This window comes from Symphalangus syndactylus, chromosome 1 (genome assembly GCF_028878055.3).
Source record: "Symphalangus syndactylus isolate Jambi chromosome 1, NHGRI_mSymSyn1-v2.1_pri, whole genome shotgun sequence".
Lineage (NCBI taxonomy): Eukaryota > Metazoa > Chordata > Mammalia > Primates > Hylobatidae > Symphalangus > Symphalangus syndactylus.
The window spans coordinates 63320672-63336876 of NC_072423.2; the positions used below are offsets into that span (position 1 = coordinate 63320672).

At 43.7% G+C, this 16205-nt stretch overlaps 1 protein-coding gene across 14 annotated transcripts in view; it reads left to right on the forward strand.

The window, feature by feature from the left end:
- TMEM241 (transmembrane protein 241) overlaps positions 1 to 16205 on the forward strand; it is a 147766-nt gene that overhangs the window by 35440 nt on the left and 96121 nt on the right. For all 14 annotated transcript variants that reach the window (XR_008649994.2, XR_010115480.1, XR_010115465.1 and 11 more), the window contains one exon: positions 3083 to 3164. Coding sequence is in view for 9 of the 14 variants with exons in the window: in XM_055236287.2 (XP_055092262.2) it covers positions 3083 to 3164 (82 nt within the window). In the remaining 5 variants the exon portion in view is untranslated. The remainder of the gene's footprint in view (positions 1 to 3082; positions 3165 to 16205) is intronic.

Here is a 16205-nt window from a genome sequence, read left to right on the forward strand (position 1 = left end):
CAGGCTGGAGTGCAATGGCATGATCATGGTTCACTGCAGCCTTGACCTCCTGGGCTCAAACGATTCTCCCACCTTAGCCTCCCAAGTAGCTGAGACTACAGTCTCAACCCACCACACTCAGTTGAATTTTTAAATTGAGACAGGCTTGCTGTGTTGCCCAGGCTGGTCTGAAACTCCCAGCCTCAAATTATCCTTCCATTTTGGCCTCCCAAAGTGCTGGGATTATAGGTGTGAGCTACTGCACCTGGCCTAGGGAATCATCTTTTGCTGAAACAATCTATTTATTTTAATTAAAGACATATAAGTGTGCATTAATTTGCTGATTTTGTGGTAAGGCTTTTCATTTGTGTGTGGATTGTTGACTGGTGTCCTTTTCTTGCATATACGCTATGATTTTCCATTGAAATACATGGTTACAGTAGAATGAGACCTTTGATACTTTGAAACAATATAAATCCAGAGTCTTTGATTTTTAATTCCTTTTCCTTTTTGCCCTATCCCTTCACACTTGCCTTGCCCACACCTGTTTTGTCAGCAATTTTTCCAGTGATTCAACTGTATTATTCTTAGCAGTGGCTATGGTCTTAGGTTGGTGTGTGTGGGGAAAGACAGCCGTCACACTGACAGCATGGTGGCTCTGCAGTCCACCGCCTCTCCTGTGTGTCTGAAGTGCCATGAGTGTGTGTTGCTTTGGCCCTGTTGCCCCTGAGGGAGATGACTTTGGAGAACACAAGCACCGGGGTCCTGTGCCTGGGAGGTGGTCCCACGTCTGGAAGCAGACGCTCACTCCGCTGTCCGCTAACACTTCCCAGAAGTCTGTTTGGTCCTACTAGTCCTGTGTTATCTCTTTTCTAGTTAGTTATTTCTTTATATTTGAGGGTAGGAGGGTTAAAATACAAGGTGTTCCCTAGGCATGTTTTCTTTTCCTCACGTCCATGGCCATTCAAACACCCTGATGCCTCTTGGAATATATAACTCAGCAGTTTTCTTTGTTTTAAGAGGGCATGGAGTACACATGTCTGGGGCCTCGCTGACCTTACATTCCAAAGTCCTGGGCCTCCCGCAGTGAGGCCAGCTGCCGTTTCACCCAGTGCACCTCCTCCTTCCTCCTCAATGCCCTGCCTGCAGTATGTGCTCTTTGGGCTTCCTTCTGGTGCACAACAGGCCATGGGCCTGTATCCTGCCTCCCTTGATTCATGTGAGCTTAATGTCAAGTGGGAAAAGCCACTTCCTAGAAGAATAGCAATTGACTGATGTCACCCCTGACCCATTGCAATGCAGGATGGGATCTTCCTTTCTCTGTTCATCTTTTGGTTGGGGGTGCTGACATCTATTGCAGCAGGACTAGTGATAACAGACTATCCCTCAGATAATTGGCTGCTTGGTCAATTATCTGAGTGTTTGCAGCTTATCTATTTGTATGTCAGTGTCTCCCATTAGATTATGAGGTCCATGAAGGCAAAATACGAATGGGCGTTTAACAGGTAGGGCTTTGGAGTGAGACAGACCTCAATTCAAATTCTGACTTTGGCATTTACCAGCTTTTTTAACCACAGGCAAATTATCTAAACTCTTTGTGTCTCAGTTTCCTCATCTGTTCAATGAGAGTAATAATAATAAATACCTTCCTCATAAGATTATTGTGCAACTTTAAGAAAGATGCAACATATAAAACATTTAAAACAAAAAATGCAGCATATAACACATTTAAAACATATAAAACAAAAAACCAGCAAAGTGCCTGGTTTGTGGCAAGTGCTCAATAAATATTACCTGTGATGCTGCTGTTAATGATAATTCTCAGCACCTTGTAAGTTGCTGTAAGTATTTGCACAATGAATTTATGCAGCAAGTAAGGTTTGAAGGCCCTTACTAGACTGGAAACATTTAAATGCTAGGCTCTCCGGGAAGTTGTACAGATCAGACCTGATCTTGGATGGAGTGCCTGCCCATGCTAATAAAATTAACAAAGACCATTTCTTGAGCAGGCATCATTCCAGGAGATCAGTTCATTGAGTTAGTTGGGATTATTATCTTATATCCTGCTGGAATGGTTTCATTTATTTTTATTCATTATTAGGATAACTCTGGGAACTTGAATTAGTAGATCGAATGTATTTCTTTTTTCATTTTTTTGAGACAAGGTCTTGCTCTGTCGCCCAGGCTGGATTGCGGTGGCGTGATCTTGGCTCACTGCAAACTCTGCCTCCTGAGCTCAAGTGATTCTCCTCCCTCAGCCTCCAGAGTAGCTGGTATTGTAGGTGCCCGCCACCAACATGCCCGGCTAACTTTTGTATTTTTAGTAGAGATGGGGTTTCACCATGTTGGCCAAGCTGCTCTAGAACTCCTGACCTTAACTGATCCACCTGTCTTAGCCTCCCAAAGTGCTGGGATTACAGGCCTGAGCCACCGTGCCCAGCAGGTTGCAACCTCTGTGATACGCACTGCGTGTGAGAACTAGGATTTTGATTCTAAATTTTAAGAGAAAAGCAGTTCCCGTTGTGACTACAATTGAAAAATAAATGTACCCTTCAGAAGTTCTTGAAGAGTCCCTGAACCAGAATTCCAGCAATGCCAGGTTAATGGTTGAAAAAACCAACCTATGGCCACCCAACTGAAGTTCTGGGATTCTTTTTTTCGATTTCGTCCCTTGAAACTGATTCTTTTTGTTGTGATTCCACGGAGCTGTTTGGTGTAGCCTGGGTAAATAACCTTTTCAATTTTTAATAATTTGTAGTGGATTCAAAACTTTTGGTTACTTAAAATCCAAAGAATAATGTTCACTGCCCTTGGAATAAACCAGATCTGTTCTCTCTTCCAAGCTGCAGCAAGGCGTTTACCATTTCCATTTCTGGGGTCTCTTAGGCTAGCTGATCAGTAATGATGGGATGGTAGGTAGGATGGCTTTACCTGCCTCTACCACTCAATGGATAAAGACCACATCTCACTTAACAAGTCTGCTAGGGATGTTTAGACAGCCTCTGTTGCTGTAGTTGATGCATCTGGAGGGTCAACCTTTCCAGCAAGGTCTTTCTTAACAAAAAGTGGCAAAAGTGTTATTGCTTTTTTCCCCTCTTTTCAGATCTCATGTTCTGGCATGGCTTCCTGCTTCAGTGCTGTTTGTGGGTATAATCTATGCTGGGTCCAGAGCCTTGTCCAGACTGGTAAGTATTAGAGGTTCAGGGGAAACAACTCCTCTCTCCCTTTCCCCTTTGCCTTTTAACTTATCGTGCCTCAGATCAATAAGGGCAAATGATCCTTTAATAATGATAAAGCTAGATTGGAGAGCAAGTCTTGGGCCTGAGGCCAACATGGGACCTATTACTCCCTTTTGTTGAGTTGAAGATAATCAGATAACAGGGAAGGCCAACTTGTGTTACAAGGTGGGGATGCACAGGGAGAAGCAGAAGAAAGAGTAGTGGTATTTGTAGAGCTGGCCAGAGACAGGCCCTGTTGGGACTGCTTCCCTGTGGAGATGGGCAGAGTGGGAATGCCCCAGCTCTGCCTGAATGTAAGCTGTCCACGGGAGCAGGGAGGCAGGGCCCAAACTATTCCTTGCTTCTGAGGAACCAAACCCTGCCCATTGGTAATGTGGCCTGGTGAGCTTGGTCATGGATGCAAATGCCTGGCACAGGGTTGATGTCCTGTACATGGGGAAGCTAGTAAAACAAGCTGACTGTTTTGTCCTCCCACCACTTCCCCACAGGACTGAGCTCCTCAAATCCAGGAGCTGTGAAGAGCTAAGCTACTTCCAGATACATTATTTGGAACTCCAAAAATTTATTTATTTTGCCATCAAAAGAGACTCCATTAAAACCATCATTAACAGAAGGTGGCTTAAAAATCAGGAATGATGTTAATACCTCCTCCAATCTTGTACCATGACTGCTAACTGTTTTTATCTACTAGAAAATAGTTGTATTCTGACTTTGGGGAAAGTACAGAATGTGCAAAACATTTTAGTCTTTTAATGTAAAATTCTTGTTATGTTAGCCCCGTAGATCTCAGCTATAAAAACAGTAAAAACAAATAAAATCTGCCTAATTGGATAACAATGTTATTGTTAGGACAGCAACTCCAAAGTTGCAAAATAGCAGTGAGGACTGTAATTTTGAAATTAAATAATCATTTTTCTTTCATGATTCATAAGCTTGAGTAGATGGGGTGATATATGCAATGGGGAAGAACCTTCCTGGGTGGGCCTGAGAACTGACCAACGGTGCACGTTGCTGCTCAGCTCAGACCACGAGGCTTGCCCTGGCTGTCTGCTGCGCCTTCTTTATTCTCAGGCTCTTACCGCCTCAGTTTATACCCTTTGGCCTGCAGAGAGTGTTTCCTCTCCTACGCCATAGACTATTGGATTTTGGTAAAAGCAATGTGTTGCTCAAGTGCTTTTAAATTTTTTTCTAGGCTCTGGATAGTTACATTTGCCATAATTTTGAAGTTTGAATAACAAGGTGTTATGTTCATAATAATAATACTTTTTGTTCATACAGTGCTTTTTTTCATAGGCTTCCAGAGTGATTTCCTTCATGTCCTTTTATGTGATTCTTGCAATCTTTTGACAGATGATAGGTGAGGCAGCTGCTAACCACTTGACAGAGGAAGAGATGTAGGTGTGGAAAGTCTTGCTAAACCTGCCTCTAGTCTCAGATAGTGGCAGCTCTCGTTTTTTTGTTTTTGTTTTTGTTTTGGGACAGGGTCTTGCCGTTGTGGTCTTGTGGCTCAGGCTGGAGTGCAGTAGCACAATCACAGCCCACTGGAGCCTCGACCTTCTGGGCTCAATAGGCTCAAGTGATCCTCCCACCTCAGCCTCCCGAGTAGCAGGGAATACAGGTACGTGCCAATACACCCAGCTATTTATTTATTTTCTTTTAGAGATGGGGTCTTGCTCTGTTGCCCAGACTGATCTTGAACTCCTGGGCTCGAGCAATCCTACCGCCTCAACCTCCCAGAACACTGGGATTACAGGCATGAGCTACTGCACCCGGCATGGCAGCTCTTCTAACTCCCCACCTTTTGCCTTTTCAGAATTGTTTCTTTAGGGCCAATGCGTATGGATTTTAGAGTGAGCCCAGGGTATAGTAGTCATTGTATAACATTAGACTCTTTCAGTTGCAAGTGGTAGAAAGCTCAAAAACTGGTCTGAGCAAAAGGAAGATTTACCAGTTCATATAACTGAAAAGTCTTGGGGTAGAAACCTACTTCACGAATGGCTTTGTCCAGAGGCTGCAGTGTTATACTCAGAATCCAGTTTCTCTGTCTTTCAATTCTGCTCCCCGTCTTTGTTTCTTTTCACATCCAGCCCACGCCTTATAGCAACAATGAGTGTTGTACAGCTGCCCCCAACAATGGGTGTCAACTGCAGCCTCACATTCTCACAACTTCAGTGGAAAGAGACCATTTTCCTGGTAGTTCCTGCATGAGTCCCAGGCTTTACTCTGATTTCAGTCAGGGCCACTGCCCATTCTTGATCTGAAAACTGACCACAAGGTTGGAATTATGTTGATTGGCCAGCCCTGGTTCAAGACTTCCCTGAACCATTCCCTGTGGTTGGAGACACTTGGAGGCCTAGTCATATAGGATCTCTGCCTGGGTCCCAGATATGGAGAGCAGGCTGTGATGGATCCTCAATACTGGAGTGCTTTACCACACACACACACACACACACACACACACACACACTGTAATGGATCCTCAGTATTGGAGTGCTTTACCACACACACACACACACACAAAGTGGTACTGATACTAAGTTGCCAAACCCTCTCAGAAGACCATGGTAAATGTCAGTCTAGTGTGTTTTCAGGCTGTTGGGGAGTTCTGCAGCCTTCAGCAATGCTTCTTGAGCTATGATCTGCAGCTGTACCAGTCTTTGCATTCTTTGTTACCTGTCCGTGAGGAGCTCGACTTTGGCACTAATCACGCTGTTTAATTGAGCTGGCTTTTTTTTTTCATAGCAAGACATTTTGAAGAAGGAAGCAATGCATTGAGTTTACATTCTCTTGCCAACTCCTTATCTTCTCGAGGACCAGCACTTTGAGTGGCATTCCCCTAGAGCACAGCCTTTTTTTAGAGTGGGGGTCTCACTGTGTTGCCCATGCTGGCCTCAAACTCTTGGGCTCACATCATCCTCCTGCCTCAGCCTCCTGAGTAGTTGGGACTACAGACACAGGCCACTGCACCCTGCTGAGAGCACATTCTTCTTGAATAAGCAAAAAGAAGCTGTTGCAATTCAAAATCTTTGAACAAAGGGAAACAACCAAAAACCAAATACACCAAATTAGAGTGGGAGGAGGGTGGAAAGCAGATGCTTATTATTGTTTTACAGTAAAATAACTCAACCCAGCATCTTTGTTTCTGAGCTCTTTGTTTTTACATCGTTGCTTAGAAATTCATAGGGTGGATAAACATGAGGCACTTGTACAGTTTGTGTTGGATAGAAAACAGGCATCAATATGCTGGTGCCAAGCTGTCAGTTTAATGAATCCATAAGGAATGTGGGAAAAGTGCTCCATTAAAATCCGTAGATGTATTGTTATGCAAAACACTTTCGGGGTAGCTCTGCTCCATAAAGCCCTCCTTTATCTGACAAGGCCTTGAAGTTCTGTTCTCCTGATGTGTAGCTTCTGGGAGGAAGCTGAGTTAACTCTGCACAGATGCTATGGGAAAAGCTCTTGGTTGGTTTTTCTACCTCAGACTCACAACCAAATGATCTACAGAGTTAAGGGAAAGGAGATTTTTCTTATAGCTATCCGTTCACCACATAGTTATTTGGGACCTACTATGTGCTGGGGGCATAAAGACAAGACCTGGTTTCTGACCTTGAGGAACTGAAGGGGATGGGGCAGGGAGTGAAAGACACACAGCTCACCATGGGAACAGCTACCATGAATATTTGATGTTAAGCATGTGCCAGGCACTTACTGTCACCAACCTTGATGAAATGTGAGTTGGACTTGGGCTGATTCGGGCCTGCTTGCCCAGCTTTCCTACACTGAGTAAGGTCACAGTGATGATGGCTCTGATGGATGAGTGTCAGTCTTAGAGGAACAGTATGACTTTGATGGCTCATGACTCTTGTTATAATTTCCTGGTCAAAAGCCTTCCCAGCTGGACAGGACTGCCTCAGCCTGTGCTGGCCAGTGTTCAGAACAGATGTACAAATTCATACATTACTGAGCTTGGTGGAGAGAGGCCATCCTGGCATTGGCGATTTGGCTCAAGCCATGCTGTTTTCTTGCTTGGGGGAGGCCAGGGTCTGCAGCTGGAGGGACCCTACAAGTCTAGGTCAAGGCACCTTGACAGGGCAGGAATTGTTTTCCTTGCCCAGCTCTTTGATCTTGGTCCTTCCTAATGGCTTGTCCTTGTTTCTCTCTTCCATGAGCACAATATTCACTCAACATACTGGGGATGGAGATGGGATTGTGTGTGTGGTGGGGGGACGTTGGTGAGGAAACACACATGGATCATTAAACCCATGTGGAGTGAGTTACTCAGTTAAGCAAAATGGTACCCGTGGGTCCCCTCTCTCTTTGTTTGGCTCCAATATCATAAAGGAAGTTGGATCCACAAAGGAAGAGTGTAAATGTTGGTGTAGAATGGAGCATCCGCCCCTAATGTCCCTGTTACTGCTGATGAGAGGCAGCTCCCTCTGTCACATTGTGTTTTCATCACAGGTGATCAGAGTCCAACTACAAGGATTAGTTTTTAAAATGTGGGCTCAGTGGCAATACAGTAAACTCCTCCCCAGATTTTTCTTTTTTTTTTTTTTTTTTTGAGACGGAGTCTCGCTCTGTCGCCCAGGCTGGAGTGCAGTGGCGCAATCTCGGCTCACTGCAAGCTCAGCCTCCCAGGTTCACGCCATTCTCCTGCCTCAGCCTCTCTGAGTAGCTGGGACTACAGGCACCCACCACCACGCCTGGCTAATTTTTTTTTTTTTTTGTATTTTTAGTAGAGACGGGGTTTCACCGTGGTCTCAATCTCCTGACCTCATGATCTGCCTGCCTCGGCCTCCCAAAGTGCTGGGATTACAAGCGTGAGCCACCGCGCCCGACCCTCCCCAGATTTTTCTTATCATCTTGCTCCCTCTAAAAATTGTCCTGTAACTCTTATAAAATGGCTTTTTTTTTTTTTTTTTTTTTTTTTTTTTGAGATGGAGTTTTGCTTTTGTTGCCCAGGCTGGAGTGCAATGGTGTGATCTCGGCTCACTGCAACCTCTGCCTCCCAGGTTCAAGTGATTCTCCTGCCTCAGCCTCCCGAGTAGCTGGGGTTACAGGCATGCACTACCACGCCTGGCTACTTTTGTATTTTTAGTATAAAAAATACTGGAGACGGAGTTTCTCCATGTTGGTCAGGCTGGTCTCAAACTCCCGACTTCAGATGATCCACCCGCCTCAGCCTCCCAAAGTGCTGGGATTACAGGCATGAGCCACCGCACATGGCCATAAAATGGCTTATTATTAACATTGAACTCCTAGGGGAAAAGCTTCATGACGTTGGATTTGGCAAGGATTTCTTGGATATGACACCAAAGGCACAGGCAACAGAAGAAAAATAGAGTAATTGGACTTCATCAAAATGAAAAATTTTGGTGCTTTAAAGGATACTATCAACAAAGTAAAAAGGCAACCCCCAGAAAAGGAGGAAATATTTCCTAATCACTCGTCAATTGCGGGATTCACTTATAGGCTATATAGAGAACTCATAAAACTTAATAGAACAAAAGCAAACAACCTGATTGAAAAATGGGCAAAGGACTTGAATAGATGTTTCTCCACAGATGACATTTAAAGACTGATAAATCCATGAAAAGAGGCTCAACATCATTAATCATTAGGAAAATGCAAATCAGAACTATAGGAGATACCACTTCACACCTATGAGAATGGCTGTTACCAAAAAACCAGAGAATAACAAGTGTTGGTAAAGATGTGGAGAAGTTGGAACCCTTGAGCACCATGGGTGGGAATGCACAGCGGTGCAGCTGATATGGAAAACAGTATGGTGCTTCTTCAAAACATCAAAAGTAGGATTATTATATGATTCAGCAGTTCCACTTTTGGATGTCTACCCAAAAGAATTGAAAGAAGGGACAGGAAGAGATATTGTGCATCCATATTCATTTGGCTATTATTCACAATAGACGAAAGGTAGAAGCAATCTCAGTGCCCACTGATGAACGAATAGATAAAATGTGATAAATACAAACAATGGGGCTGGGCGCGGTGTCTCACACCCGCAATCCCAGCACTTTGGGAGGCCAAGGCGGGTGGATCACCTGAGGTCAGGGGTTCGAGACCAGCTTGACCAATGTGGTGAAACCCTGCCTCTACTAAAAACACAAAAAATTAGCTGGGCATGGTGGTGAGTGCCTGTAATCCCAGCTACTCAAGAGGCTGAGGCAGGAGAATTGCTCGAACCCAGGAGGCAGAGGTTGCAGTGAGCCAAGATTGCACCATTGCACTCCAGCCTGGGCAACAGAGCAAGACTCTGTCTCAAAAAAATAAACATAAAAATACAAACAATGGAATATTATTCAGCCTTAAAAAGGAAGAAAATCCTGGCTGCAACATGGATGAACCTTGAGAACATTATGCTAAATAAGTCAGTCACAAAAAAGATAAATACTGTGTGACTCCACTTACATCTGGTACTTAGAGTAATGAAATTTATAGAGGCAGAAAGTAGTATGGTGGCTATCAGGGGTGGGGGTAGGGGAGAATGAAGAGATAGTGTTTAATGGGCACAGAGTTTCAGTTTTACAAGATGAAAAGAGTTCTGGCAGTGGAGGGTGGTGATGGTTGTACAACAGTGTGAATGTACATAATGCAGTGTGAATGGACTATGCTCTTAAAAATGGTTAAGGTGGCAACTTTTTGTGATGTATATTTTACCACAATAAAAAAAAAAAATAATCTAGGCCAGGCTCGGTAGCTCATGCCTATAATCCCAGCACTTTGGGAGCCCGAGGTGGATGGATCATGAAGTCAAGAGATCGAGACCATCCTGGCCAACATGGTGAAACCCCGTCTCTATTAAAAATACAAAAAATTAGCCTGGCATGGTAGCATGCACCTGTAATCCCAGCTACTCAGGAGGCTGAGGCAGAAGAATCGCTTGAACCCGGGAGGCAGAGGTTGCAGTGAGCTGAGATCATGCCATTGCACTGCAACCTGGAAGACAGAGCAAGACTCTGTCTCAAAAAAATAAATAAAAACAAAAATCACCTGGGTTCCAGTAGGAGTTTTCTTGAGGATTGTATGAAAAGCAGGGGGTGATAATGTGTTCTTACTTGTCTCACTCAGAACTCCTCTGTGTTCCTGTGGGATATGCATATTTAACTGAATTCAGTTAGTGGACTTGGGTAAAGTGTGAAGAAAACAGCCATTCCCTGAGAGCAGGCAAGTCTGCCCACCATTCCCACCCATGCGTTAATGCCAGGCTGGAAGACTGAGGCCCCCTTAGGCCTTTTCTGATTCCCTGGCATCTCTCTTAGGATTAGTATTTTGCCAAATTGGAGGAGCTCCTGGTACTGCAAGGTATCTATTTTTCATATGTTGAGGCCCTTACACACCAGGCAGCTACTTTATGTGATCCTCAAATGAAGGACAAAGAGGACCTCCCAGCTTGTACTGGAGGCTAGGAAAGAAGGCAGTCTGGTCCTCTGCCCTCAAGGAGTTTGCCATCTAACAGCAGAATAGTAAGATGAATGTAAATAAACACTACAGTCTATTTCATGCAAGTCAGTTTATGAGTATTCACTTATATGTGCACATATGCATATTCAGATACCTCACCTTCTTCCAGAGAGGATGTGTGGTAGCTTACAAAAATAATTACAGTTAAAAAAAGATAAACACTCTTATGAAGAGAATTGTATAAGAAATCTAGGTAAAAGGGCCAGCGTGGTGGCTCATGCCTGTAATCCTAGCACTTTGAGAGGCCAAGGCAGGCAGATCACCTGAGGTCGGGAGTTCGAGACCAGCCTGGCCAATGTGGCAAAACCCTGTCTTTACTAAAAATACAAAAATTAGCCGGGTATGGTGGCATGTGCCTATAGTTCCAGCTACTCGGGAGGGTGAGGCAGGAGAATTGCTTGAACCCAGGAAGCAGAGGTTGCAGTGAGCCAAGATTGCACCACTGCACTCCAGCCTGGGTAACAGAGTGAAACTCTGTCTCAAAAAAAAAAAAAAAAAAAAAAGAAAAACCAAAGAAATCTAAGTAAAAGGTAACAGATGATGTGGCAGAGAGATTTAGCACCTAGCAATTTATATTGTAATGTCTCACAACATAATTACAATTGGGTCTGAATTCAGCTCTGAGCTTTCTGCAGCCAAATAAAAAAGTTATGAAAGTCTGGACACGGTGGCCCATGCCTGTAATCCCAGACTTTAAGAGGCTGAGACAGGAGAATTGCTTGAGCCCAGGAGTTCGAGACCAGCCTAAGCAACATAGTCAGATCTCATCTCTACAAAAAATAAAATAAGTAGCCTGACCTGGTGGCATGTGCCTCTAGTCCTAGCTACTCAGGAGGCTGCGGTGGGAGGATCACTTGAGCCCAGGAGTTTGAGTCTGCAGTGAGCTATGATCACGCCACTGCATTCCAGCAAAAAAAGTCAACTTAAAACACAATTACAACTAATTGAAGTTTCCTGAGGCCTCATAAAGGGTAGCCTGGGTGACTCAGTGAGGCAGATCTTTTATAATGTCCTTATAACACTCACAATAGTCACCAGTGTCTAAAATTCTTAATGCCCATGGAAACAGAATGATGACAGCACTATTCAGTAGGAGCAGTTCTCTGGGGTAAAATCCATGCATCTCTGGTTATTTGGCTCCATTCAGGGCCTTAGACAATCCTCTAGGATCTTTCTTTCTTTCTTTCTTCCCTTTCTTTCCTTTCTTTCTTTCTTTTCTTTCTTTCTTTTTTTTTTTCAGAGTCTTGCTCTGTCACCCAGGCTGGAGTGTAGTGGTGCCATCTTGGCTCACTGCAGCCTCTGCCTCCCCTCAAGCGATTCTCCTGCATCAGCCTCTTGAGTAGCTGGGATTACAGGTGCCTGCCACCATGACTGGCTAATTTTTGTATTTTTAGTAGAGACGGGGTTTCACCATATTGGCCAGGCTGGTCTCGAACTCCTGACCTTAGGCGATCCACCAGGTTCCACCTCTCAAAGTGCTGGGATTACAGGCATGAGCTACCGCATCCGGCCTAGGAACATTATTTCTTGCATGCACGATTTTGGTAAAAATTAGGCAGCTGACAGTTCAGAGTTACTTTCTTTGACAAGGACCTGGAGGTCAGTTATTCTGTATTGTAGGTTAAGGACACACCTGCATATTTAAAAATCACCCAGATAGAAGGGTAGGATTGACATTCTTTTACAGAAATTGAGAAGCTGACTCAGAACTTGTGCTTGAATAGGGGAGTCGTTCACACCTCTGCAGAGTGACCCAAGCTGTGCCTGTGAGCAGGGTCAAGACTTTCCATGGGAAACCATTCTAAGTCAGTTCCAACACCTGAACAAATAACCAAGCCTTCAAAATTCCACTCTAGGAAGTATGAGAATAATGAAATATTTCTAAGTGAGAGTTACCAATTTCTCTTCATAGCCAGAGAAAAATTTCAATGGTGCATGGATGAAATCTTGAATTTTCAGCTAATGGATTCTAGGAATAAAGTAGTTGCAAATTGTGTCTCTAAGTAATTTAATGCATTTTCCTGCACTATAGTTTAATTTGGTCAATTACATTTTTACAGAATTATTTCAAAAATGCTGCTTTGGGCTTTATGGTTCCTGATGTGCCATTTTCCCTGATGAAGGAGAGTAGGACCTTTTGATGTTGAGGCCATTCCTACAATCTTGACAGTGGTGAAGAGCATCACCTAGTTTTCTGTTTCTCTTTAGCAGATATCTAGGTCATCCAAAAGTGGTTCAAATCATGAAGAGTCAGGTAAAAAAGAGAACCAGAACATATTCCTCAGTTTTCTTGACTGTATAATGGGGATGTTAATAATATCTATCTCATAGGGTTATTATGAAGTTTAAATATATAAAAGTGGTACAGTGTCTGACACGTAGTAAGCACTCAAGATATCTTAGCTACTATTATTGCTTTTGTCATTTCTTAGCATTTTTGTTTGATTTAACAAAAATAAGTCCTGCTGAGCTTGGCTCCTTAAAGATAATAAAGGGCAGATTTTCTGAAAGAATCAGTCACTAGGGGTCTCCTGAACTAATGGGTTATAGTTCACATTAGGAATTGTACAGAGTTAGAGGCCAGGGAAAGATTGGTAATTAAAGTTGCAAACTGGCCGGGTGTGGTGGCTCACACCTGTAAATCCCAGCACTTTGGGAGGCTGAGGCGGGTGGATTACCTGAGGTCAGGAGTTGGAGACCAGCCTGACCAACATGGCGAAACCTCATCTCTACTAAAAATACAAAAATTAGCTGGGCGTGGTGGTGCATGCCTGTAATCCCACCTACTCGGCAGGTTGGGGCAGGAGAGTTGCTTGAACCTGGGAGGCAGAGGTTGCCGAGATCGCGCCACTGCACTCCAGCCTGGGCAATAGAGTGAGACTCCGTCTCAAAAAAAAAAAAAAAGGTGCAAACTGCCTTAATATTGTTTTTAATAGAGCCCTACACAGGCTGATAGAGTGCAACTGGTCAATTGTAGAATAATGGTCTTTAAAGCCTGTCAGCTTCTCAGTAGAAAAAATGGCTTGAGAAAATCAGATTTAAAATTTGTTAAGCAGGAGTAGAAGAAAGCCTTTTCAAAAAGGGTATAGGTTTACTCTGAGTTCATCCATTTTAGTTCTTACCAGCTGTATTAGTCCATTCTCACACTGCTATAAAGAACTACCTGACAAGCCAGGCATGGTGGCCCGTGCCTGTAATCCCAGCACTTTGGGAGGCTGAGGCTGGCAGATCACTTGAGGTCAGGAGTTCGAGACCAACCTAGCCAACATGGTGAAACCTTGTCTCTACTAAAAATACAAAAATCAGCTGGGCGTCATGGCAGGGCCTGTAGTCCCAGCTACTCAGGAGGTTGAGGCAGGAGAATCACTTGAACCTGAGAAGTGGAGGTTGCAGTGAGCCAAGATGGCACTACTGCACTCTGGCCTGGGTGACAGAGCAAGACTCCATCTCAAAAAAAAAAAGAACTACCTGACTGGGTAATTTATGAAGAAAAGATGTTTAATTGACTCACAGTTCTGCAGGCTGTACAGGAAGCATGGCTGGAAGGCCTCAAGAAACTTACAATCATGGTGGAAGGTGAAGGGGAAGCAAGCACCTCTTACCATGGCGGAGCAGGAGAGAATGAAGGGGGAAGCGCCACACACTTTTAAACAACGAGATCTTATGAGAACCACTATCACAAGAACAGCAAGGGGGACATCCACCCCCATGATTTAATCACCTCTCACCTGTTCTTTCTCCCAAAATTGGGAATTACAATTCGACATGAGATTTGGGTGGGGACACAGATCCAAACCATATCAGCAGGTTTATTACTGGAGTAAGCAAACGGCCAGGATTTGGAACACACCCACTCATATTGAACTTTGGACAGTTGGAGATCCAGGAAGTTTTCACTGTGGCTTGACATAATTTGTGTGTCATAACACCAAGGCTAGAAGGTGTGGGCTTTGCAGTTAGACAGGCCTGGATTTGGGTCATGGCCTTGCCGCTGAACCAGCTGTGAATACTCGAGCAAGTGGCCAGTCTTTCTCAGCCCCATTTTTGTTGTTTATAAAATCAGGGTAATAGCATCTAGTAAGAGAGGTGCTGGGAGGAAGTTTAAATAAGAGAATACACATAAAATACTTAGGACTATGTTTAACACATTGTTGGTGGCTATTGTTAGTGTACTTTAAAATTAATTCTACATGTATAAATAGATCCTTTTCCAGAATCTGATCAGAGTAAGGGCCTAGGAAGATTGAGAAAACAGCCTGCAGTTCCTAAAATTGAGAAAATTAAGCCTCGTCGAAGTCTAAAGTTGGGTCTAGAATTATCTGACCTCATTACTGATTTTATAGCCAAGGAGGCAAAAAACATTCACATAAGGTCTTAAGTCAGTAAGATCCAGCCCCCACTTTAATATTAGCTTCCGTGTGTCATGTGATTAACCTGTCCAAGATTTTTTTTGCTTTCCTTTCAATCCAAGAATTGGAAGGCCAGGGCCCAAGTTTGCCAAACAGGGGCCTAATGGAGAAAGCCAACTTTAAAATATGTAATGTCTTTAATAATCTTAACAAACATGAAAAATAAGTTAAAATCTAAAAATTTAAGAGGAATAAAACACAAAGATAAATGAAAAAATAGAAACTAAAATTGTTCTATTTTAAAAGAAAAAAACAATTTGAGTTGAACTTTTAATGAAAGATAAAAATAGAAAATGTTTTTTTTTTTTTTGTTTTGTTTTTTTTTTGAGACGGAGTCTCGCTCTGTTGCCCAGGCTGGAGTGCAGTGGCGCAATCTCGGCTCACTGCAAGCTCCGGCTCCCGGGTTCACGCCATTCTCCTGCCTCAGCCTCCCGAGTAGCTGGGACTACAGGCGCCCGCCAACACGCCCGGCTAATTTTTTGTATTTTTAGTAGAGACGGGGTTTCACCGTGTTAGCCAGGATGGTAGAAAATGTTTTTTTAAAAAGGTAAGAAAAATGTAAGGCAAGAACTCAGAAATGAAACAGTGCGAGTTAGAACAGATTACTAAAATGGCACAGCTATATAAAGGTATAGAAGTTTTAAAAACAAGGTAAAAATATGTCCTCCATAAAGATAAAGAATAAATTCATCTGAAAGTAGGCAAGCAGCATAATTTTGAAGCAGGTCCTCCAAACTGGAGCAGTTTACCCAGGTTGGTCCTCTGCAGAGGCTGCTGAGGGCGGGGCCACCAGTTAATGTTATTGACACCCTTTGTGCAGTGCTCCTGAGCCACTCTTCAAGGTCCTTAACCTGTAGTATTTGGTTCATTCCTCTTGGCAGCTCCAGGCTATGGGGTATTGTTATCCCTGCTTTACAGGGGAGGAAACAAAAGTTTGGATGCACGCCTTGCCCCACTAGCAGGTGGTGGAGCTGGAGCCCAGAGTGATGACAAACCCTGTGCTCTTATTCTCATTTTCTGCCTTCCAGGAAGCATCATTTTCATTATCAACAATAAAGACAACAGGCCAGGGGCACTGGCTCACACCTGTAATCCC